The 26102-nt window shown below is 41.4% G+C and overlaps 2 protein-coding genes across 2 annotated transcripts; one reads left to right on the top strand and one right to left on the bottom strand.

Annotated features, from left to right (window-relative positions):
* Window positions 1-1252: 1252 nt before the first annotated feature.
* Window positions 1253-12215, bottom strand: paqr4a (progestin and adipoQ receptor family member IVa). The gene is made up of 3 exons (XM_004071232.5): window positions 11146-12215; window positions 6581-6799; window positions 1253-4319 (listed from the first exon to the last, which is right to left on the bottom strand). The coding sequence occupies exons 1-3, from the start codon at window positions 11417-11419 to the stop codon at window positions 3886-3888; spliced, it is 927 nt and encodes a 308-aa protein (XP_004071280.1). The 5' UTR covers window positions 11420-12215; the 3' UTR covers window positions 1253-3885.
* A 4727-nt stretch (window positions 12216-16942) lies between these two features.
* On the top strand, window positions 16943-25475 carry LOC101166050 (perforin-1). Its single transcript, XM_011477813.4, has 5 exons — window positions 16943-17403; window positions 20174-20703; window positions 20790-20928; window positions 21011-21225; window positions 24176-25475. Exons 1-5 carry the CDS (start codon window positions 17332-17334, stop codon window positions 25077-25079), a joined length of 1860 nt encoding a protein of 619 aa, XP_011476115.2. The 5' UTR covers window positions 16943-17331; the 3' UTR covers window positions 25080-25475.
* The last annotated feature ends 627 nt before the right edge of the window (window positions 25476-26102 follow it).

Below are 26102 nucleotides of genomic sequence, written 5' to 3'. Positions count from 1 at the left end.
ACTCAGGTCCCACGAGAAAGACAAATGGATCCGGTGATCCGTTACTTTACATTCAATGTTTTTCTGGAGAAGCTTTTAATCGAATAAATGCAGTTACCTTTGTGAAATATTTAAATGTCTTTTTGAGTTATTTAGGCATAAATAAAAATATTTTTCACTGCAACATACAGATTTGAAGACAGGTTTAAAAATATAGACTTCAGTTTATTGCACAATCGTTGCTGGAGACTGAGGAGGAGGAGGAGGAGGAGGAGGAGAGTCTGTCTGTTACCCGGGATGCCAACGTTGGACGGCGAGTGTGTGAATGTTGCGCTGGCTTGTTCCTCCTCCTAGGTGGGGGGGGGGGGGGGGGGGGGGGGGCTGCAGCCAAGGCCCCGCCAGTGCAAAATCAATGGACTCCGCAGGTGGACTCCAACGCACGTTTACATACATGGTATGAATGTACGGAGGCCAGCGCTGACACGGCGACGCGCCGGTGAGCTGTGAGGACTGCGACAGCTTCCACTAGATGGAGGCACCATCCCTCAACCCTGCAGATATGAACAGACAGACTCTCCAGAAAGCTCCCTTCGTTATAAAAGAAAGGGCTGACCTCATGACCTGTACACATCGTCACATAATTCAAGTAGGCATAATAATTAATACATAACAAGACATATAGTCGTTATAAACAGGCTGTGAACAGGCTTTCCGGCACCTGCAGTGTTTAAAAAACAGGTTTAAGTCTTGTTGGAGACGCATTTTGGGTTGTTTTGTTCTTCTCAGTGAACAGACAAACAGAACAAAGCCAGTTTCTTTTCTGTACCGCGGTTCCTCCAGTTTGCCTGCAGTCTGCTACGAGGCCCACGGAGTGAGCAGACCGACCTGGAGCCGGCGTGCTTTCGGACGCCTCCCAGCCGCCGCTCGGACAGCACGTGTTGCAGCTACAGTTACGGCACCCTGAGCAGTGGGAGGCCCAGGGTGTAGGAGCCCGCCCGCCCGCCCGCCGTTTGGAGCCACACGCGTCCACTTGAACGGATCCTTCAGCTGATGATGCATAGACTGACCGAGTGCGGTCGAGAGGTATTCACATGCCTTGCTGTGGTCACAGTTTATACGAAGGTAAGCCTCTTTTTCCCAAACCTCCGTCATTTGTTTCTGTTTACAAATACGACTGATATGGACGCGTGTGGCCCCATCCCTCACTGTTTCCCACGAACGTGCATCCTTTCTTGCTTCCCTTCTTGTTAAAAAAAAAAAATCCTATAATGCCTTTTTCCTGTGTGTACATATAGATATATAGATCATCTAAATACACGTATTTACATGATGTATTTGGACTTTAAATATGAAGGAGATGCAAAATTCACTTAAACTAAAGCCCTTTAGAGAACAATGAACATATGGGATTTATAGAAGTGTCCTGCAGGGGGCGCCGCACTGTCCACCTCCAGCAGAGCAATGAGGACTAGACCCTTCTGTGTCCCAGCCGTCCAAGTTCATGCAACACTTTTCCCTTCAGGGGCCAACGATGCAGGAGTTTCTGCTCCGGCAGTGTCCAGTCCTGAACTCTGAGGGGCTTGTGGCTCACTACCAGCTTCTTAACTCATCAGTCAGCGTCAGCATCAGCGTCAGTGTCAGCGTGCAAACACCTCCGAAGCTGCGGGTCTGAAGCTGCTGTTAGCAAATGCTCATTTGAGATGGACGGTGAGGGGAGCCGCTTAGCCCCAATTCTGACTGTTGCAAAGGGAAACAAGTGCAAAGACCTTTTTTTTCCCAGACATTTTGACAATCAAATCATTTTTTAACAAATAAATATAACTCAATATTGCACCAAAAAGAAGAACAAACAAACAAACAGTGGATTTGCACAGCAGGAGGGTGAGGGGTTCATTCCTTACAGTCAAACTATTTAAAACCCTAAAATGTTCCAAAAGAAATGTGCAAAACCTTTTTCCACCTAAAGGATTTTCAAACTTTAAGCTACTATAAGTTAAAAGTATAAAAAATAGAAAGGATGTAAACATTTATGGCAGACACAAAATACAGCAGAGAGGTAAACGTCTGTTTTTTTAAGCAAAAATTTTGGGGAATTTTGGGGAGAAAAAAGTGCGTTTGGAGAAAACGTGGAGCAATTTTCCAGGTTATCAGCAGACAAATTCAGCCCATAATCTGCAAAAAAAGAAATCTCCTTTAAATTTCTTTTGACATGTTTCTCATGAAGTGCAATAGAAACACTTTTCAGACTAAAACAGCGTCTTCCTCTCACTTTCGGAAACATTTAGAATGAATGGAAGATTATATTCCTTTAGGTCTTTCAATGTAAAACGGGGACAAAGGTGTCTTCAATCATATTCCACAAAGCCCAAATGATTAAAACATTGCCAGATTTAACTCCTTGATGCCTAAATGTGCATCAAACCACTTTGGTTTCAAAATTACCTTAATTTTGCATCTATCTGAAACCAAGAATAAGTGATTTTTTTTTAATAGCTGGAAATACATTCAAGCATTAAGGGTTCTGAAACAGGCCTAATAAACTCTGGCCGACAGAGTCAATGCCTTGCTAAAGAGCTGGTGCACCGCAGAATGAACCCCTCGCCCGTATCCAGAGTAAAGACAGGTCACAGCGTGCTGCACACAGTGGCTGAAACTCATTAAAGTAAGAACTCAGCGGTGCTAGCGGGTTTAAATAGAGGTGATGTGGAGCAGTCAAGATATAGACGGAGCATGTGATATTATTATTTATCAACTGCAATAGCTGAAGCCTAAACTCAGCTTTTATCGTCGCAGAACTGCTCGGCCTTTACTCTTATTGCATTTTAGACGCTTTTCTCAAACTCTGCGTCTCTGTGCCACTGAAGCGGAGCGGCCTTCGTAAAACATCCAAATGACAAAAAGCGTTTCACGCTGCTGGAAAAGGTTTCCTGCGTCTCGGTGTAAAGGATCCGTCAGCTCGGTAGATCTTTAGGGATCTTTGCAGCGGCAAATGAATCAAACACTTCTGCCGGTTTGTACGAAACTATTTAGCAAATGAAGGCGAGCTTAAGCTTTGCCTCGAGAGACAATTACGCATTTGTTCGTACTTCTGAAGAAGAAAAAAAAGGAACGAATGAATCGTATCTCTGATGAGTCGGCGTTAGCTTGAGTTGGTAGCAGCCCCGTCTATCCACAATGACATCAAGATTGTATGAACTATTTTTCAATCTTCTGCTCACTTTTTGACATCTTAAAACAATCTCCTGCCGCCGAGAACTTTCAGAAAAACGGCACAGGAGAACATCTGAAGCGGAAAAGGTTTCTGTGCTTCCGAAGAAAAAGTTGGTCTCGACTTTTTATCCGTTTGCGGTGATTTGAAATGAAGCCAAACGATGTCGGTTCTACTTCTACACACATCTGACCTTTTACGAAGTTTTGCATATTTTCAGAGCTTCTTGTACGCTTTTCTAACATCTTGTTATAAAAACTAACCTAATGAGTAACTACACCTCCCTTTATTAGCTGTTAATTAAGGTAAATCTGAAAGGTTTTCCTCTGAAATGCAGAGAACCAGTAGATCTGTCATAAAACAATTCTATTATTGCAGTTCTTCCTTTTTTCTTGACGTTTTACCTGGAAAACTCCTCAAATTCTGTCATGAGAAGCGCTCCTAACTTTACAGTTGTATGCTCTGGCACACCTGTGCACACCTGTGTGAAAGATGCAGCAGTGGTGGGGGGGTGTGAATGCCTGTGAGTTCCCTGCGAACAAAGACGAGCGAAGGTGTGAACATTCGACGCAAAAGTACATGAGGTGAGACACTGTCCCACTGTTTTTACTCCCAAGGCACTCCCAGCCGCCCCCTGAGGTCCTCCGACGTTGAGTTCTGGCGTTCCTCGTCCGTAGGCGGGGGCTGGAATGAGGGGGTCAGTCGGAGGGACAGTTGTAGCTGTTGATCCACAGCAGGTCGTCCAGGACGCCCCAGTGCAGGTAGAGAATGGACCCCACCACCAGAACGTGCATGATCTGGTGGCTGTTGCACCAGTAGTCAAAGAGTCCCGGTCGGAAGCGCTCCGGGATGCGGGCGATGTTGATGACCCCGCCCAGCACGGCCAACGTGTCCATCGTGAGGAAGTGGCGGAGGGAGGTGGGGCTGCCGCCGCCGACGCCCACCCAGCGGAGCAGGAAGAAGGAGAAGCGGAACAGCGCCTGCCAGGCGAAGGAGCGCAGCCGCCGCACGCTGCTCCGGGCCGTGACGGCGCAGTAGATGGCGTGGCTGGACAGGAGGATGTAGACGAGCAGAGCCACGGTGCGGATGAAGGGGTAGCACAGCAGCGTGCTGTAGACGATGGGGAGAGCCCCTGAGGCAGGAAACAGACGGTCAGACAGACTCGCTTCTGATTCATCCTCAGCCAAAGTTACTGACCTAACGTCTTCTCTTTTCTACGACTCTCTCTCTTTTCGGCATCATCTACTCGGGTTTTCAGGTGAGGAACATAGTTTACGATCAAAAGATTCCCCTAAAAGCAGCAAAAGTCATTTATGGCTCAGTTCATGTTTGGAGTCATGAAGACAAAATCCCAAACTGTTGTTTCATTTCATCCGTTTCAGTCATGTGAAAGAAAAATAAAGTTAAAACAAATAAAAATCAAACATTTTCATTCAGACTCAAATAAAACTAAATGTTTAGATTTTAAAATGACAAAGAGGATCTAAAAGGTCATATACATTTTTTTAAGCTGAAACAATGATCATTTATGTTCTCTGGTTCTAAAACATTATCTAAATTGATTCATTAAAGGCTCTTCTATTCCTCTATTGTGGCTAATTAGCTTTGAAAAAAATTCTAACCAGTTGAATACACAATGGTTTGGTAGTTAAGGTCAATTTATTTGAATTATGAAAATGTTTTCTCGTGATGGAAAAAAAACATAAAAAGAGTAAAATTGTGTATTTTCTTGATTCAAATCACTGTGAATCAGGAGCAAATGAAAAAATACAGTTTGAATAAGCTTATAGGTGTGACGTAGAACCAAAGATGCATCCAAGAAAGATCCATGTGTGTCTTTGCTTTCCTCATTTGATCTGGTTCCAAATTTTGGCTAAAAAAACAGCACAATGGGAACGCTTTGAAAATAGATCAAAAGAGGATCGAACATCCGAATGTCTACATTCGGTCCACTGCTCATGAGTGGGTCTTTGAGTGCGTTTCTTTTTATTTCTTTTGAGATTGTAAACAAGCAAGCAAAATAAAAGGTTGAATCTACTGTCAGTGGTTAGAAGAAGCTTCAAAGTCCTACTCCGATCTTCTGTTCCATCAAAGTGTCTAGTTACTGTTCAGAGGCAGCGTTCACATGTATAGATTTTTTGATTCCATAGCAGTGTTGCTTATGTTCAATAGTAAAAGAAGAAAAAAAGTGAACCCAAGTCATCGAGACAGAAAACGTTGAACTCCTGCTGCAGCAGGAAGTTGTGATTGGACTCTGGTGTATTTTATTTTGAGAGGAACTTGTATCCACTTCTGTCAAAAGTCAAATTCATTAAGAAAAATCACATTTGACATAGTAAAAAAAAAGTGTTTTTTTTAAAGGAATGTTCCACTATTACAGTCTTTTTGTTGTTGTTGTGGTTTTTGATGGTTAAGATGGTTGAATTGATATTACTTCACTTGCTCAAAAAGTTTATTCATGATTTTTCCTAATGAAACTTAATTTGCACATATTTTTAACTTTTGATACTTGATCCATTTTTGCTATGAAGATTTTTGAAACAGTTACAATAATTACAATTATTTTTTAATCATGTTAATGATTTTTCTAATGAATATAATCTGCATATATTTTAGATAACTGATCTACATTTGCCATGTTGATTTCTAAAATAGTTATGTCTATTCTTACATAATAATTAAGTAATTCATCTTTGTCATGTGCTTTATTGATACCTAAGGATTCTTTATCTTGTCTGATAAAACCAGATAATGATAAATCATGTAATAAAATGGTTACGGTAGAACAGATATGGGATTATATAAGTTCCCGTCCTTCCCCTCCCTTTAAGCAATATTTATTAATATGTCTAATTATCCTAAGTTTGATTAGTTATTGTATTAATGTCTAACTGATGATTGTATTGTTTTTGTGTATTATTCTAACTTGATTGCTTGAAATAAACCATTTCAAATCAAATAAAAAACTAATACTCTTTTAACTCAGATATTGTAAATGTTAAAAGTTGAATGAATGTAAATGAAAGGCCACAAAAACATAAAGTTTCTCTAAGTCATCGCACATCATCAACCAAACCTCTAAACTACATTTTCTTGCTGAAATACAATCAGCATTTGTGATGTAAATCCATAAATATATAATCCTGCTGTTCTGTTCTGAAAACAGCATGCAGATGTAGGGTTAGACGGATCATTTTTTACATGGACCCCTGCTCCGCGGCGGAGCGCTGCGCAGTGAATTGTGCTGTCGGATCAATACTTGTACACCTCCAAAGCAAAACGTTTGCTCACTAAGTCACTGGCGATCGATAAACCCTCGAAGCAAACAGGTCAGCAATAAAAAAGAGGCACCTGACCGTGAACCTGGAGCGACGGGCCAATCTGAGGACTCACCCAGTGTGTTGATCATGCAGATGCCACACACGTCCAGCTTCAGGAGGGTGTGGTAGACCGGCTCCCCTCCCTCGTGGTTCATGAACAGGTGATAGAGCACGGAGCCCAGCTGGGGCGACAGGCAGGCCAGGAAGTGCACCACCCCCAGCCAGGTGACGCTGATTTGAGACCAGGGGATGTTGAGGGGCAGAAGCACCAAGAAGCAAACCAAAGGGATGCCTGGGAGAAAACGCAAGGCTTATTAATGCTTTTCAAGATGGGAGGGGGGCCCTTCAAGTGGACGGGACCGTGGGAAAGGAGGCGACAGGATGTCAAATTCTCACAGAAAAGCTCCACAATTCTGCCGTTCACACCGGGCGGATGACGCTTTTAGCTAGAGCTGCACGATATGAGGAAAACCCGCGATATTAGTGATCAATATCGCAACGATGATATAACTTGCGAAAAATTAACAACAAAAACATTTCCATTTCACTGCAAAAGTTTAATTTAAATAAGAGTCAAAATACTCTAAATTTTTCTCCAAAGGACCCTCGTATAATTAGGAGGGCAACATCTAACATAAAAGCTCCATCTGATTGGTCAACAACGTGAAGGGCTCCATCTGATTGGTCAAATGGATAAAGAAATTTATTCAATTCATTAAATAGTTCAAGTTGCTAGAAGATTGTTTTAGCACAATTAAGGTTTACCATTTATTGCGATTTTTGCCGACTTTTGCGATATGGATATTGCACAGCTTGAAATCGCGATAACGATAAATTTGCGATTTATTGTGCAGGCCTAATTTTAGCGTAAGCTGACTGAACTTTTAACACGTAGACGGTCATAAAACAGTGACGTGAGACGTAAACGTGAGTTTGGAACGAGGAATCCTGCATTTACGCTCATTTACACAGACTTTTCGTTGGAAGGGGTCAAGAGCGGTGTGAGCGTATAAAGAGCCCATCGCATGAAAATCGTGTTTAAAACATGTTCTTGTAGCATTTTTCTGATGATGGACAGCATGGATAAAGAAGATTCAGCTCAAAATCAAATAGTTCTGAATCCAGTGCAAACGTTTGAAAAAGATCAAAGAAAATACGGTGGGGGGGGGGGCAGAAGGTCCCTGCTCTGCTCCATTCTGATGCATCCACTTGCGGACAAACAGATCCGTGAACGATAGCATTTTTATTGCACCGCTAATGTAATGTTGGTGGTGTGAGGGGCTTTAGGCTAGAAAGAGAGCGAGTTCTGAGCAAGGGGAAGGGGAAAAGGGGCGGGGTTGTTCCATGCCCACAACTCAGAGCCAAATTCCAAATGAGCTACTGCCGCTCTGTAGAAACTATGTCTGAGAAAATTCGGGTTTTTTTTGTATTTTAGCTAAAAACAGCATAAACATCATTAAAAGACCATACGGGATGTTTTTACAATAAATTAAAAGATGATCAGAGTGGGACAGTAAAACCACTGAAATGACGCTCCTAGAACCAAAATAAAGTTCCAATTAGGCTTTTATTTTGAAAGAGCCAAACCCTGTGTTGTTCCATTCATTCCCTGCTTGACACTGAAATCCACACCTTGAAATTGCATCCATAAATAATCTTCATCCACTGTTGCTGCACATATGAGGTCGCACACTCCACGCTCTCCTCTGCCGCTCGAGCCGCCCGCTCCCAAAGTCGGAGCTTTTTGTCCCGAGCAGGTGATGCACCCAACACCATCTATGGTCGCGTCTATTTCAAGTGCCATGTCCCTGCTCCCCCCCACGCTGGTCCTGAGCCAAGCCGACAAAGTCAGGCGTGGACGGTCCATCTTGAAGCCTGCAGGCTTTTTTTTCTCTGTTCGTATGCAAAGCAAGGCAGCACCTGAAGCTTAATGTTACATCATGGAGGCTCCACCTGAGCGGATCGGCATTGTTAATTCACCAACTTCCAAACGTGAAGGTATCAGGACGGGGCTGTCGGTGAGGGTCAGATGGCTACGCTGAACTGTAGTTAAGAGTTTGCAGGTGAGCCCGGATCATGACAGGCGCTGCTGTCACCTGAGTGACCGCCGGCACGCCTGACAGCCCCACCTGGAGAATTTCAGACATGATACTGCTGAGCGCGCTGCGGACAACCGTCCATGAGGAGGAATAGAGAAAGCAGAAGAAGAAACAAATGTGTGCTTTTGTCAAGAATAAACACAGAAAAAATAGCTCCTGTTTATCTTTGGCTGCAAAGATTGTTAATATAAACTCCGACTTGCATTAAATTATTATAAATATTGTGAGAAAATAAGCTAACAATGACATTTGGGGCCAAAGCAAAACTTCTCTAAAGCTTTTTCTCTTTCAAATAAATAAAAAATCCTTTAATTCATCATTAAATTCCAACATAAAACGAATAAAATACCTAGTATTTACCACAACTTTATATCATTTTTGTTTTACACACCAACATCTGGACTGCAAAGCTCACAGCAAAGGATTTGGGGCTAAAAGATTCTGCTAAAATGATGCAGAAGAGATGGAAAAGTCCACAGAAGCTGACCAATCAGAGCTGATGAGCCAATCTGGAAAATGTTTGTACCTTTTCCTGGGAGTGACTAGTTTGATTTATTTATGTAGCCGTTGTTTAACCAGATCCACAGATCTCTTTTTCAAAGGAGCCCTGGTCTAAAGGGAAATTACTGCACAACCCAGACATTTCATCTACAAAACATCCCAGTGGAAATAAAGCCACAGGATGTATTTCAACTTTTTTTATATATATATATTAAATCAACAACCACAATATAAGATGAGCAACAACCTTCAAAGGAATTTCAGCTTTTGGGAGAAACAGTGTATTAGGGCATGTACGGATGATTATTTTTTATTTTAAAACTGCTAAAAACAAGAAGGTTAAGGTGAAAAAAATAAGGCAGAAAAACATCCCATTTATGTAAGAAATAGATCTTTCAGGATTTTATGATGCTCAAAATTTAAACTCTATTAACTTTATGACATTATCATTATGTCAAACAAAAAAAAAAATTTAGCCATTTTGGTCATGAAATGATAAATTAAGAAAGATATTAAAAAAAAGTCCACCCTAACATTGATCAGTTAGTTAGTAACACAACTATTACATGAAGCTACAATGTTAAATTAGAAATTCTACAAGAACCGATATAAATCTATATTTGCTATGTTTTCTCATTAAAACAACAACTAAATAAGTCAAATTTTGAACTCCAACATTCAATTTGCAATAAAACGTATTTTCATTAAATGTTGTTAAATTGTATATCCAAAAACAAAATGTATTATTAAAAAAATAAAAATAAAGTCTTCTTTTTGTCTTTTTGACACAAACTGCCTTAAAAGAACATTAATCTATAGAACTGATCATTTTATTTTTTTAAATAAAGATTGATTTAATTTTTTTAAAACCCAGCCTAACGTTTTAAAAGAAAAAAACAATGATTACAAAAACAGTTTAATCATTTAACTTTTAAGGCTATTAGTGTTGAAACTCTTACTTATGAAAGAATAAAATAATATTTCTCCATTTAGACTCAGTAATGTGGTGTGGTGTAAAATAAAATGCAAAAATAAACTTTTGTCTACTGATCTGTCTAAAATTAGTCAAAGACCCACTCCGATGATCCTTTGATCTATTTTCAAAGCGTTTTTTAATTATGATTGCACAGTTTTTAGACAAAATCTAAAATCTGTGTCGTTTTCTAGGACTTAGTTTCTGCAGAGCGGCAGGAGTTCATTAGAAACTCACCTCTGAGTTGTGGGCAGGACTGTTGGTGCAAGTAAGCCCCGCCCCCATTTCCTGTCATCTATCTGTTTACGTGCTCTCCCGCTAGTTTACAGCTCCTTACCACCTCCAACCTAACATTACTATGTGGCCGTACAGTTTGGAGCCAGATTCCAGCTCAGAAGAGGAAAACAAAGATGTACATGAATCTATGTGTCTGCAAGTGGATGCATCGGAATGGAGCAGGGCAGGGCCGTTTTACGCATTGACTGTATAATAGAACTGGACTGAGCGCGTGTGACTTCAACCATAGAAAATACCATACCTCCATTTAAATGAAGTACATTCGGTCACCATTTTTCCGTGATACAACCACGTTGGAGCCAGACGTCAATCACTGATCTGAGTTGGTCTGAGTCAGCGTTTCTATGGTAACAGCTGTTGGCTTTTGGGAGTTTGCTGAAAGCGGCTCAGGAGAATCCATCAATGAAACGTTTGAGGTGGGAACCACTGGCTTTTACTGAGGCATCTGATTGGTCAGTGATTAACTTAGGATAAAGAAAAAATAAAAGAAGATAAGAAAAGTTATTCTGACAAAAGTTATGATTGAGTAATAGCTGTTTAATTCTCTATAGAAGTCTATGGGATTTTGGCTTCTTGGAGCCAGAAAGTACTTCCTGTTTCAGTCCAGTTCCCATATACAGTCAATGGTTTTACATCACAGCTACAGCTTTTTCATGTTTTCGTCTGCTCCTGAATCACAACGATTTGAATAAAGAAATACTCAAAAAACGCCCCTCTCTCTTTTTTAAATAATCTTTCTATTGGTCCCGCATCTGATCCGCCGCTCACCGTGAGTGTAGATGTTCCCCAGCTCATTGTGCAGGTAGAACAGGCTCCGGATGCAGTCCTGCACGGAGGAGCTCGGCCGGTATCCCGTCAGGACGTATCTGTTGAACTGGAGGTGCGGAGGGGAGTTCGCCCAGTCCAGCAGCCGGGGTCCGTTCAGAAAAGCCATGGCAAACAGGACCGTTAGGAGGACTCCGCCGAACAAGTAGAACCTCGCCTGCAGCCCTATGTACACGCCCAGTAGAACTACTGCCACCCAAACCTTGTTGGATAACATTGGTCTCGGTTGTTTCTTAATTTGTTAAAAAAAATGTGTTTAAAGTCCGTTAGCCGCCTAGCACCGCGCTAGCATGCTCCTGTCAAGTCCTCTCGGCGCGTCCCGCCGCTGCTTGCATCCAAAGCCCGGTCCCTGTGCGAGCGTCATCCCCAAGGATGGAGACAGACACGGCCGGCAGCGGAGGGCATGGCTCCGGATGCTCATCCCGCTCGGCATCCGTGGATCGTCGGAGCCTCACAGATGTGCTTCCAGAGACGGGAACGGCCAGCGCTCATGGCGACTCTTTCCCTTCCTCGTTCGTTAGCATTCCAGCGCAGAGGAACTGTCTTGATGATCGGGGATGCTGCGAGCGCCGCGCGGACACCCGACTCCAGAGGATGCTAGCTCGATCCTTCCAGCGGTCAGATTTACAGCGGAGGACTAGTAGCTGCACGAAAATCCAGAGCAGACAGGAGGTTCAGCCGCGGATGTTAGTAACAGATAACGGGAAAAAAATAAATAAATAAAAATGCGGGTTCGGAGCGGTAATTTTGAAGGACTCAGCTAGCAAGCCGGCAGATGGCTACCGATGTCCGGCGCGCGTGAGGATAAGAACATTTCTCCGAACCCACATGACCCGGTCCGCGAAGCGGGTATCTATTTTCGCCTCCACACGTTGATCTGTCTGAATATCTTCCTCCCAAATATTACAGTGACAGTCTTCCTTTGGAGCGGAACCCTCTTTAGCGGCCTCAAGTCCCCACACATCTCCTCAGGTTTTCTGATTCTTTAAATAAGAACCACCGCACTTCCGGTTTATGTTTTCAAAATAAAACACGCTTCATAGAACATGCCAGATTGTTTGGTCATTTCAACAGATAGCACGTGGAAGACAATGAAACTATGTTAGTAACTCACTAAATATATTTTAAATGTTTTTTTAAACGTTTTTTTTTAGTTGTATCTTTTTATGGAACTACGACTTTTTTAGATGTATGTGTGAAATAAGGAGTATCGTTATGCTCATTTTTTCTAAATGCTTAATAAACTGAAATTTTCCTTCATTTTATTTCATTTATTTATTTATTAGAATTTTAGATCAAAAAATGGGGAAAAACTGAACCATACACTTGTCAGAAGTCAGAGCTCTGTCTCCCCCTCTGGTCATCAGCAGGAACTGTCTCCTGAGTTCTACCACACTACAGCTCCCAGCATCCCCAGCACTCACTTCCTGGATACTGCACACCTGACTCTCATACATTCAATTAACCACGACATACTCAAGCACTGCAATGAGCTAAGTTCAGTGCAGAGTATTGTTTGTGCTACTCTGCCTTCCTTACCGAGCATAATATTTGGACCTGATCTTCTGTCTCCTGACCCGGTATCTGACTCAGTTTGCCTTCCACCTGCCCCGACTCTCACCTGGATCTTGACTACCCTGTCTCTCCTCTGATGATCTAATGCCTGCTATTGACTCCTTTGTGGACTTTTAGCTCAGCTAAAAAAACTGCTGCATTTTCATCCAGCCATCTGCCTGTTCTTGTGACAATACTACATAGGCATACTACAAAGCCACATAATTATCCCCCCCCCCCCCCCCCCCCCCCCCAGAAAAAAGAAAATGTCCAGACAAATGCAAAATAATCTCAACGGGACTCAAAACTATTCAGTGTAACCACAAAAATGTACAAAATAAAACAAGCACTGATATTAAATAATCCACAAAAGGCAGTTTATCTGGTATTTACTCCAGTTTTATTGAAAATATATAACCAGCTGTGTTAGGGAGAAGGATTTCCAACTTTGCAAAAAATTATAGACCAAAATTATACTTAGCTAATGGGCAGAGTTGTAAACTTACACCCTTAAAACACAACAGGAAAATGTAGGTCAAGTGATTACAAAACATGTCTGTTCTGCAGTTAACTATATTTTTGGGCTTTGTTTGGGCCTGTCTCTTTCTCAGAGCCTCTAAACCAGCAGTCTGCAAACTTCAACACCAAAAAATACATTTGGGCCAATTCCTCTCAGACAAGAACCCTGTGGAGCTGCAAAGTCTTACTTATAAACATTTGACACAGTTTTGTAATAACGTTGCTCATGCCATATATAAATAAAATGTTGCTTTTGTCATTAATAAAATGTAAAATATGAAAACAAAATGTGTGTGTTTCTAAATTTAAAGACTTTTTTTTACTTTTTCCAGAACGTCGTGTGAAATCTTTTTTATAATTGGACACCCTGTGTAACAAAGGATAATTTCACTGTAGGATATGTACGCCAACATTTTGAATGGCTTTTTCTCTAGTGACAGCTTAACTGTACCTTCGAGTGCTGTCATCTTTCTTCTGATGCTGTTAACCTGAAAATAAACAGGAATGAATAGGCTCATGAGCTAACTTCCCTCTGGGCAGTAATTAAACATTGTTCAGTAGTATAAAATACATGCCTACAGAAGATCAAACGTTTTACCCACGTTCTGCTCAGTATTAGAAACCAGTGCAGTCAGTCTTTGTTCACACAAAGGTTTTTGATTGTCAGCAGTGGTGTAAAAACTTTACACACTTTACTGCTATAGAAATACCTCGGCGATAAATTTATGAAAATGACTAACTAAAACAAAATCAATGCTAAATAGGTTTATGTTTTTTGTTTTCTTAGCCACAGAGCCAAAGATGAGTGTTAAAAGAGCCACATATGGGCTCCTGGATCTCAGGTTGCAGACCCCTGCTCTAAACTAAAAGACATAGCACTTCTTTCTTCTCGTTCTTGCTGACACCCTTCTGTCACTCATCACACCTAAAACCTTCTTCCACCTTCCAACCTGCTTCTAGAAACCTCTTCACTTCTTTGCCACTCTCTGTTAATCTAAACTGTTTGCCTTAAGTGTTTCAAATTCTCCACCTTCTTCTCGTCTCCTCCCTGTAACCTCCCCGTTTCTCTACATGTTCCTCCACCTGTTCCCTGCTGTCACGACAGATCACAATGTCATCTGCAAACATCGTGGTCCACAGAGATTCCTGTCTAACCTTATCTGTCAGTCTGTCCATCACAACTGAAAACAAGAAGGAGCTCAAAACTGATCCTTAGTGCAGTTTCACCTCCACCTTCAGCTTCTCTGCCACAGCATCTCACCACTAATTTTACACCTGTGGTTCTGTTCCTCTGCATGAAACCATACGGTTGTTAGTTCTGACCTCAGTCTAGCCTCCTCTACTTTTTCCCATGACTACATCGTGTGAATCATCAGCTATATTTCTCGGTGGTTTCCACAACTTTGCATGTCTCTGGTGTCCTCAAAGACATACTCCTTCATTGTTTACTCTCCAAGACCTTGATAAATAGCTCCATCTGCCACCTGTCCTGAACACTTCTTGTTGTTCTTGAAACAATGGTTTGCTATATTTTTATTTGATGTTTTTCTACCTTCATTAAGGCCCAAAGTGCCTTGCAGTCACCAGACTGAAATAATCCTATCTTACCCTCTCTTCACCTCCTGAATATTTTAGTGTCCTTTCCTCCCTTCCTCTTTCCATCTGGTCTCTTGAACATACAGGAAATCAATTTTTTTCTTTCTATTATGTCTGCCAACTCTCCAGTATTTCCTGTCAGTCCCAACATTTAAAGTACCTCCTCCAAGTACTTCCCTCCTGTCTTTCCTTTCGCCTTCTCTACAAGTGAACACGACTTCTACCCTTAAGGTCTATGACACCAAATATGGTATCCGAAACTGTGAATAAATTAACAGTCAAACCATTATTTTTTTAAACTTTTGCAGATGTGTCACAAAAAAAAAATCCTCTTGCGACCTTGTCAAACCAAACCCTGTCTCTAGTTTAGATGCGGTTTGGCGTTTCAAGTGACTCTTTTTTTTAACCGTGTCAAAAACAACAAAAAAACTTTTTGGACAATTTGAAACAATGATTCATTAACATGCCTATTTTTAAATAAATGATTCATTCAATAATGGGATAGTACCCTTTCAGAGCTTTGATTGAGAGCAGAACCTTTTTTTTTGTTTCTTTCTTAATCAGTGTTTTGGAGTGGCAAGATGAGTCACAAGTAATATATTTGAGCTAGATTTAGTAAAAGGATTAGTCAAAATAAATGTTCAAAGTTGGGCAACTTTATGTCCAGCAAAAGTTAATCTTGTTTGTGTGTGTTTGTTTGAGTCTCCTAAATATATTGTTGTGTCACAGAGTGTAAAAGTCAAGGCGAAAGGCCCATGACTCTCCCTCAAACAGTCGATGCATCCGGTAAGTACCATCACCAGACGCCCCTCAGGAACCATGGAACAATCACACACTGCAAAGCAGAAAATAACTGTTACAAAAGGTTGTTGCCGTAGGAGGAAGGGGTTGCCTCTTGCAATGATGGAGGAGAGGTGGGGCCATTGAGCAGAGCAGATGGACAAGGACCGACCTGCTTGACTTCCCCAGAAAAGGCGAGAAAAGAAAAACAGACTCCGTCGGGGTTTCTTCCAGAATGGTCCTATCTTTGGCTCCATGCATCTTCCCATCAAGTCTAACCATCCTCCTTGTCCCTGCTGAAGAAAAGCAGAGCCCAACAATGATGCTGCCACCACTGTGTTTGACAGTGGGGATGGTGTGTTCAGGGTGATGTGATGTGTTGCTTTTCCACCATCCATCTTCCTCCGCTTATCCGGGACCGGGCCACGGGGGCAGCAGTCCAAGCCGAGATGCCCAGACTTCCCTCGCCCCGGCCACTTCCTCCAGCTCCTCTGGGGGGACCCCGAGGCGTTCCCAGGCCAGCCGACAGACATGGTCTCTTCAACATGCCCGAAACACCTCTCCAGGGAGGCGTCCAGGGGGCATCCGTACTAGATGCCCGAGCCACCTCAAACTTTTAAAGCTAAAAATTTTACACCAAACATGATGTTTTGCATTGTTGCCAAAAAATTGGATTTTGGTTTCATCTGACCAGAGCACCTTCTTCCACATGTTTGTGGTGTCTTCCAGGTGGCTTGTGGCAAACTTTAAGCAACACTTTTTAAGGATAACTTTAAGAAATGGCTCTCTTCTTACCAATATTCAAAAAGGTCAGATTTGTGCAGTATACAACTGATTGCTGTGCTATGGACAGACTCTCCCACCTCAGCTGTAGATCATCATCCGGAGAGATCATGGGCCTCTTGGCTGCATCTCTGATCAGTCTTCTCCTTGTTTGAGCTGAAAGTTTAGACGGACGTCTGGGTCTTTGTAGATTTGCAGTGGTCTGATACTCCCTCCATTGTGCGTGCACAGTGGTCCTTGGGATGTTTAAAGCTTGGGAAATATTTTTGTATCCAAATCTGGCTTTCTCCGGCTTTATCTCGGACCTGCCCGGTGTGTTCCTTGTTCTTCAAGATGCTCCCTGTGCTTTAAAGGGATCTCTGAGACGATCACAGAGCAGCTGCATTTATACGGAGACTTGATTACATCCAAGTGGATTCTATTTATGTTCATTAGTCATTTAGGTCAACATTGGATCATCAGGGGATCCTCACTGAACATCTGGAGAGAGTTTGCTGCACTAAAAGAAAAGGGACTGAATGATTTTGCACGCCCAATATTTCAGTTTTTTATTTGATGAAAAAGTTAGAAATATCCAATACATTTTTTTTTTCACTTCATGATTGTGTCCCACTTGTTGTTGATTCTTCACAAATACTTACAGTTTTATATCTTTATGTTTGTTTGAAGCCTGAAATGTGGCAAAAGGTTGAAAAGCCACTGTATATGTGGGTGTGTGGATATGTGCAAAGTGCAAAAATGGGCGTCTAACTATGATGGATTACACCTGCTTCATTTTAACCACTAACTTTTTAAAAAACAATTTGTAAGAAGGGACAAATTCATTTGGTCAACCAATGGAAACTGTCACTTCACACCTCACTCCCCCCAAATTCGCACACCTCCACAGCCCCTTAAATGTTGCTGCATCTCTGTTGTGAGCTTCAGACCCTCAGCGACAACCCATCAGGCAGAGGAGACTTCATGCAGGTTTGTGTTCACTTATTTTCTCAAAATACAACAGATAGGCTCTTGATCCGTTGAGTCTCCTTTAATAATTTTGCTATTAGGCAGCAGAAAAGAAATGTATTAATGTTAAAAAGTTAAGGATTAAAGGTTTATTTGAAATGTGAGGATAAAGATAATTTCCTTAAGGAAATTTCCACAAAAAATGTACAATGAATAAAGCGATGCTTTTCCACCTCCTTAGAAGGCCCACAGCTATGGGATGTCGTTTGTAAAGTGACAAAATAAAATTTCAACAGCAATAGTTTTTGCTATTTAGCCTGTTATAGGATAAAAGAAAAACAGGTTTCATTTTTCAAATGCGCATTTTTATCTTTTAATTGGAAATGTCTTGAATCAGTATAGCACAAGTGCATGCATGGACAACAACATTGGCAAGAATCAGAATAAAAATCCAGCTTTTATTTTGACACTCCACTTCCATTTCTTGGCAAGTTCTTTATCACATTAACTAAATAATTAGTAATAATATTTGGTTAAAAAGTTAAATATTTTATTTGGACTTAAATATTTATATAACAAACAAAGTGTTTAGTTATGAAGCTCAAATGCTTAGTTTGGAAAATAAATTTTTAGGTCAGATCTAAATATTACATTTGCAAACCAAATGTTTCATTTATCAAATTTAATATTTAGCTTATCAACTAAACATTTAATTTATAAACTAAACATATAATTATAAAATATTTTACTTTAAGGAACATTTTTAGCTTGCTAACTAAATATTTAGGTAGTAAATGTTATATTTATAAATAGAGTAATTAAAAGGTGAAAATATGCATTTCAAAGAGAAAAAAAACTGACAGCTCCGCTGCAAAATTATGACACCAACTTATAACTACCACCAATATGGGGTTCAGTGTCGTGCCCAAGGACACCTGGACACATGGGTGAATGGCATGAACTGAAACAGTGATCTTCTGATCAGAGGTCGACCGCTGTACCTTTGACCACGACCATTGATCTCGTCTTTATGGAGAGGATCGGTGATTGTCTTCTGGCTAGTTGTCAAGTCCGAAGTCGTCCCATAATGAACCCAACTGAGTCAATTGAACTGAACTAAACCAATGTAATGACATCTGGGAACCTGTGCAGATGCTTTAAGTTTAGTAGATGATTAGTTGGTGAAACTCAGTTTTAGACATTCATACCCTGCAGAATTTGGTCAGATTTCTCAGGAGTGTTCCAATTTTATTAAGGGAAGCAACTATTTGTATGTAATAAGGGCGGGGTCAGGGTTGCAGTTAGGGTTATGGTTAAAATAGGCACGGCAGGAATGTCCGTTAACATGAATTTCCATCAATTTTTGTTCTTGGTTGTATAAATCCTCTTGTTTAAGGGTTTTTTGAGCTAGAACCTCAATTTCTGTTAAAATAACAAAACAATTAATACTATAAATCAATTCAACAGTGGGCCCCCAAATCTTTATTCCATCAAAGTTGGATTTTTTTTATGGAAATGAAACACACTTTTACATGATATTGTAATTTTTTGAAAAGTGTCTGCATGTGCACAAATAGATAGGAGTTCCAATAGACCAGATTAATAAGAATAAGAAGAATACATTTTATTGAGAAAGAAATGCGTTTTACATTTTGAAAAAAATCTCAAAGCGCTACATTATAGATCAGAAAGAAAGGTGTCAGCAGATAAAAAGAAAGACTGCCACATCAAAGGCACAGTCCAAATCACTGGTTGAGGTTTGGAACACTTGTCTAAAAAATGTTTTCACAAAATTTGCATAGTTTTACAGCAAGGCATTTTAGCTGGAGGTTTGTAATGTATAACTACTTTAAGTTAAAGAAAACTATAGGGTGAGTGGGAGTCTACCCTGGGTTGAAACTTGGTCACAAACAGCTGTAAATAGAAATAGTGTCAAAGAATATAGCAGATTAAAGGCTCTATTTAAAAAAAGCAATTAAAAGAATGGTAAAATGGAGTATACTTATATAGCACTTTTTTACCTTCTTTGAAAGCCGAATGTGAGCCCATTCACCCATGCACACACGCATTCACACACTGGTGGCGGCTCCGCTGCCGAACACTGGCGCCAACCTTCCACCAAAGGGAAGGTGGGGTTCAGTGTCTTACCCAAGGACACTTCGACACACGGGCATGCAAGGCGGGAATCGAACCTGCAATATTACAATCATGGATCTACCGCCCTACCACTGCACCACATCCACCCCTATGATGATGATGATGATGATCAATGAGGCCAGAACAATCTCATAATTCTGAAATGCACACAGTCCGATTCACAGCTGTAATTTTATGCAAACATTCAATGTACATTTGGAAATGCACACATTGTGTTTCACACATGCACACTAAATGTTTCACAAATGCACAATAAGTGTTTCATACATATCCACGCTGTTTCTCAGCGTGGATATTCACCATAAATGTTTCAGAAATGCAGAAATAAATGCTTCACAAACATTTTCAGATAGACTTGTAAAATGAACTCACATATCATGCAAACTGCAGAATGTGCATTTACAAACCCCCTCTCATTTGTGAGAGAAATCCCTGTGGTGAATTTTGAGACTCCCCTGACGTAGCAGGTCAAATAATATCATCATTGGCTTATGAATCTGTCAATCAAATTCATCAGCAAAGCAAGCGTGTTCGCCTTCTAGTTTTTTGTATTTAAGGTGTACAGAGGAAATGTTTTATTACGCAGATCTTGTTTGAACTAAACAATTTTTAAAAATTGTCATACATTTTACAGGTGAACACCATCATGTTCCCTGTGAAGTTTTCCCTCTTCCTTCTGCTGATCTTTCCTATGTGCACATTCGAGATGTGCACAGACGGGACGCCCAAAGAGTGCCAAGAAGCAGAATTTGCTCCGGGTTCCAATTTAGCCGGAGAAGGCTTCGACATCACTAGTATGGAGCGCAAGGGGGCCTTTGTCCTCGACATGAATCAATGGAAGCGTGAGAATAAAGCTTGCACCCTGTGCACCAACCCTTACATGGACAACAGAAGGCAGAAGTTGCCTCTGTCTGTGGTGGATTGGAGAGCGACGCATTCCTGCAGCAGCAAAGTCTCCAGTCAAATTTTCAAATCCAGCGAGTCTCTGGTCGAGTCCACCACCTCTTCTGTTGAAAACAACTGGAAGGTGGGTCTCAGTTTTGGTGCAATCTCAAATCTGATGCTGGCTGGAAGCCATTCCAAAGTCGCTGGCTACTCAATGCAAAAAACCAAATCTGACAAATTCAGCTTTACAACCCAAGGTCTGTCTTGTGAGTACTACAGGTAAGATAACAACAAAAGCTTCTTAATCATACCGTAATTTTTACACCTTAAACTATGTTCTCTGCCCTGTTCATCTCTGATAACAGTTACCGTGTATCCAAAGCCCCAACTTTGCAAAAAGATTTTCTGGACTCAGTGAAACAACTTCCTAAAGTCTACAACCCACAAAGCAAGGACAACTATTACCATCTGATTGACACCTTTGGCACCCATTACATCACCAAGGTGAAACACAACAGATGAAACATGTTACTTGACCTGGGCGGCATGAATCCAAATAAAACACCCTCTTAATGTTTCTTTACAGGTGAAAATGGGCGGGAAGGTTCAGGCTGTCACCAGCATCCGTGAGTGTTTGGCCCACCTGGAAGGAATTGAAGTGAACGAGGCGGAGATGTGCCTCAGGGTTGAAGCGTCCGCAACTATGAGCATAAATACAAATTCAATTGAGGTGCAGAACTGCCAAGCCAAAAAAGACAAGTCAGGGAGAAAAATTGCTTTCTCCAGCTACTTTAATGACAGGTATGAACTTGTTTCAACAAGCAACATCGAAAAGTTTGATACAGTGAGTCAAATTATTATTTATACACCCTTTGATTTAGCAAGTTCTGCCACTTAGAAATGATGGAGAGGTCTGAAATTTTCAAGCCACGGAAGCCTTCGCGTCGGATGGTTGCTTCCGCGAAGTCTGTTCTGTTACTTTCTTACGTTCTTGTTATTTGTTCAGTTTAGATCACTTTTTTCACAAAAAGCGGACTATTTTTTACTTGGTGCTGCGTATTGGCATGTTACCATGACAACGCGCTGCTTAGCCGGCTAAGATGGTAACTGACTTTGACTGCAGCAGCAAAGGAAAGAGATTAATATGCTGATCATCTTGATGGGTTAAATAATCAGTTGAGAAAGAAAGTTCACGTTTTACCGCTTGATATAGAACAGTGATAGAGAACATTTAAGCAATGTGACCAGCACTTTTTTTAGGTGTGCATTATCACTGTGGATTGTCACTTTTTTATCCACACCCAGCAGCCAATCAAAATCGAGTAATCGCCTGGACCATGGTATAATCAATTTTATTCAATGTTAGAATTTGGTACAGTAGCCTTTGTTTGGGACCACACACGTCAGACGTTTCCTGTAGTTTTTAACCAGGTTTGCACACACTGCAGGAGGGATTTTGGCCCAGTCCTCCACCCAGATCTTGTCTAGATCAGTCAGGTTTCTGGGCTGTCGCTGAGAAACACGGAGTTTGAGCTCCCCCAAAGATTGTCTATTGGGTTTAGGTCTGGAGACTGGCTAGGCCAGTTCAGAACCTTGATATGCTTCTAACTGAGCCACTCCTTTGTTATCCTGGCTGTGTTCTTCGGGTCATTGTCATGTTGGAAGACCCAGCTACGACCCATCTCCATTGCTCTAACCAAGGGAAGGAGGTTGTTCCCCAAAATCTGGCAATATATGGCTATGGTGATCCTCTCTTAAAACAGTGCAGTCTTTCTGTCCCATATGCAGAAATACACCCCGTAGCATGATGCTACCAACACATACTTCACAGTAGCGATTGTTTTCTTGGGATGGAACTAATCATCCTTCTTCCTCTAAACATGGTGAGTGGAATTAAGACTAAAAATTTCTATTTTGGTCTCATCTGACCACATGAATTTTCTCTCATGATTCCTCTAGATCATCCAAATGGTCACTGGCAAACTTTAGTCAGGCCTGGACGTGTACTGGTTTAGGCGGGGAACCTTTTGTGCCATGCATGATTTTAAACAGTAGCTGCGTTTACATGGACAAAAGTTATCAGAAAGAACGCCTGATCGGAAGAAAAATGCATCATGTAAACACGCCGTTCGGAATAGTCTGCCCCGATCAGACTCGTTCGGATCAAAATTTCTTTACGATCAAGATAGGTGGGTTATGCCGATTGTTGATCCGATCGTGTTGCATGTAAACAGTTCATTCCGATCGTGTGTCACTACTGCTCTGGTTTACGTCACGCATAGAAGGTGCAGTGCTTCAGAGAAAGCTTTGGACGCATACGGGAACGACCGGCTGCTCCACGCGAGTGAACCGTGTCTGTGAGCAGAGCAGCCGGACTTATAGCTTTGTGTTTGCGGACAGGGCGGGGGTGCTTTGTTACATCTGCGCTCCGGGGGGGAGGCTTCCGGCCCGCCGCTCTGGGTTAGCGGCTGCCGGACTCAGGAGAACTATGTGTCGTACTCGGACCGCCAGCTCACATAGCGGCTTTGGGTCGGTGTGTGAGCTTTTCAAAGCAGAAATGTCACTCAGTCCTTAGAAACCGTTCAAATAGCCTTCTCCTAACCCTTCTTCCAGCTCCGTTCTTCCACAAAAAAAAGCACTGACCACACGGATTAATAATAAAATGATGAGCGAACAGGCGTTTCATAATATTCATAACATTACTAAAACCCCATTTAGAACATCATCTCGTATATTACAGAACTCCTGCATAAATGTATATGGCAGCTCACTTTGTTTACATTGGATCTCATTATCAACACTACTGCGCATGCCCAAATGATTTATTCCGACCGAAAGTGTGACCATCTGAACATTTGTTCTAATCATAAAAAGTTTTTCTGGGCCCATGTACACGGTTTAATTCTAATCCGACCATTGGTCCGATCAAGACATTTTGCCCATGTAACCGCGGCTAGTGACTTTTTGGTGTGTTGTCAACAGTAACCTTGGAGATGGTGGTTCTTGCTATTATCAGGTCATTGACCAGCTCCTCCCATTTAGTTCTGGGCTGAGTCCTCACCTTTCTTAGGATCATTTAGAACCCCACTCCAAGGGAAATTGACAGTCATGTTTAGCTTATTCCATTTTCTACTAATTGCCCCAACAGTGTATATTTTTTTCCAAAGCTGCTTGGCAATTGCCCTGTAGGCCTTTCTAGCCTTATGGAGGTCTACAATTTTGTCTCTGGTGTCATTGTACAGCTCTTTGTTCTTTGCAGTGTTAGTAGTTGGAGTCTAACTGATTGTATGGGGTGGACAGGTGTCTTTATACATCTAACCACCTCTAACAGGCGCTTCTGATTTAGAACAATAAGTGGAGTGGAAGGTGAATTAACACGCCTTTGAAGATGAGAATTCCAGCTGATAGACAGGGGTTAAAATACTTATTTATAGCAGAAGCAAATAAACAATTTAAAAACTTCTACATTCTGAATTTCCAATTTTTTTTTTTTTAGATCATGTCTCTCACAGTGGACATTCATCTAAGGTGAACATTTCAGGCCCCTTCATGATATCTGAGAAAAGCTGCAAAATCACTGGGTGTTCGAATATTTATTTGCGTCACTGTATCATTCCTCTTTTTAAACATTTTTTTTACCAATCTGATCTTATCAAGTCTAATCCCGTAATATTCAGGAATTCAAGTTTCCTATGTCTGTTTGGTTGCCAAACAACAAAACAAATATAACACATTAATGCCTTTTTAACAGGTTCACAGAAGTAAGGGGTGGTCAGACAACAGAACCAGACCTCATTTTCTCCGCCAAAAAAGATCCATCAGCCTATAAGGCTTGGCTGAACTCTGTGCCACAGAACCCCGACATCATTTCTTACTCTCTGGACTCTGTTCATGAGTTATTTCCAAAGAGTGACTGTATGAGGGAAAACCTGCGCTCTGCAATCACCCATTACATCCTGGAGAAAGGCCTGTTGAAGAATTGCACTGATCCCTGTAAGGCAGGTATCAAGAGCAATCCAAGAGAGCCCTGTGTCTGCCAGTGCCATAATAACCCTGCTGTGACCCCGGACTGCTGCCCAGCTGAGAAGAGTAAGGCTCGTGTTATCATTACAGTGGTGCGGGCCTCAGGTCTTTGGGGAGATTACTTTACTGCCACAGATGCCTATGTGAAAGTGTTTATTGGTAAACTGGTGGGTCGTACTCCTGTTATCGCCAACAATAACAACCCACAGTGGAACATGGCTATTGACCTGGGAACCCAGGTCCTGTCAGAAGGACAAAAGCTGAAGTTTGAAGTTTGGGATGAGGACAACAAATGGGATGATGACCTGCTTGGAACATGTGAGCGAGCTCTGACATCAGGCAACAAGAGGGGTGTTTGTGCCCTTAATCATGGTGAGTTATTCTTTAACTGGAAAGTAGAATGTACTCCAAATCTGAGTGGCAGTTACTGCCAGAATTATCAAAGCAGCCCAATGGATAAGAACCTGAAGGAGCTGTACAGGTCCAGGCACTCCCTCCCTGTTCCCAAAGACATCCTCCAACAGATGGGTGTGTTTGTGAACGAATCCACTTCAAGAAGAAACGAGAATCTGATGAAAATCTATGACGCCAACAAGAAGCACTCTAACTTTACCAAAGAGTATTTCCTTTAAACTGGATCCATCTACTGACCATTTAACATCAGGAAACGTTCTTAACACATGTCAGGTTTGATGGTCAAGTATTGCGCATGTTTTCTGCAGCTAAGAATTACACATTTATTTGAGCTTGAGGATAATTACATATCTCGCATTAGCATTTCTAATTGGATTGAAAATGGAAAGATGTCAATTACTTGAATGTCTTTCATTTTTTAAATTTGTGCTATTGTCTTGCTCTTTCTGTAACGCTCACTGCTTATCCCTTTGCTTATCAGCAAATCTCCTCAGAGGGGTTCACACCTGGAAGGATTTTGACAGTTCTGTCATTGATGGTATTTACTGTCATCAGTTTTTCCTGTTAAAAAACTGAAAACAATAAAGAATGTGACTATCTTTTTCTGGGAAATACTTTTCTGTGGTTTGTGATTCTTCTCTGACTGGAAAGCATTTAAAATATTGATGATGTGACATTGTCTACACAGACCACCAACTCTTCAAGCTTTTCTAATGAGCATGAACAAAACTGAAACACCACCTTTTTTTTCCTCTCATCTTTTTGAGACCACTGTCACATCACCACCTCACTGCCTCCTTATAGCACCACTGTTCATTCTTGTAGCAGTTAGTTTCAGCTTTAACTGAAAAGATGTGTGAGTTTCTTCTGATGGGTTTAAAGAGGCCTGGCCTCGTCCACGAATGAGGTCCATCAAGGACAGGCGCTGCCACTACTGTATGGTTTCAATTTTTGCCTCTGTATTGTTCTACAATATAATAGCTAAAAATGGGCGTTAGAACTTTGCTAAAAAGTTAGCAAAGAAGACACAAGCAGTATTGAAACTATTGAAACTACTTCAGTGAAGCAAATGCAGCCAAGCACCGTGGCAACGAGCATTGTCGTTTACGCATGTGCCAGTACTAAACCACTTCCTGTTCCTCATCCCCAAACACTTTGATGCTGTGTATCACGGAAACACTCATGGATGCCTTATCTTGAACTGTTATAATGAAAATCAACTCCTAAAAGTCTTTCCCTCT

This window comes from Oryzias latipes, chromosome 8 (assembly GCF_053564925.1).
Source record: "Oryzias latipes strain Hd-rR chromosome 8, Olatipes_Hd-rR_3.1".
Classification (NCBI taxonomy): Eukaryota; Metazoa; Chordata; class Actinopteri; order Beloniformes; family Adrianichthyidae; genus Oryzias; species Oryzias latipes.
Note: the sequence above shows the minus strand (reverse complement) of the source record. Positions and strands in the feature narration are given on the sequence as shown.

Excerpts from the sequence above, each read along its gene's own strand:
- paqr4a (XM_004071232.5), bottom strand. The coding sequence starts at position 11,419 with ATGTTATCCAACAAGGTTTGGGTGGCAGTAGTTCTACTGGGCGTGTAC. Across the intron at positions 6,800-11,145 it reads GGGGAACATCTACACTCACG|GCATCCCTTTGGTTTGCTTC; the intron begins GTGAGCGGCGGA and ends GTTTTCTCCCAG. Across the intron at positions 4,320-6,580 it reads CTGCATGATCAACACACTGG|GGGCTCTCCCCATCGTCTAC; the intron begins GTGAGTCCTCAG and ends TTCCTGCCTCAG.
- LOC101166050 (XM_011477813.4), top strand. The coding sequence starts at position 17,332 with ATGTTGCTGCATCTCTGTTGTGAGCTTCAGACCCTCAGCGACAACCCA. Across the intron at positions 17,404-20,173 it reads GCAGAGGAGACTTCATGCAG|GTGAACACCATCATGTTCCC; the intron begins GTTTGTGTTCAC and ends TACATTTTACAG. Across the intron at positions 20,929-21,010 it reads GCACCCATTACATCACCAAG|GTGAAAATGGGCGGGAAGGT; the intron begins GTGAAACACAAC and ends GTTTCTTTACAG.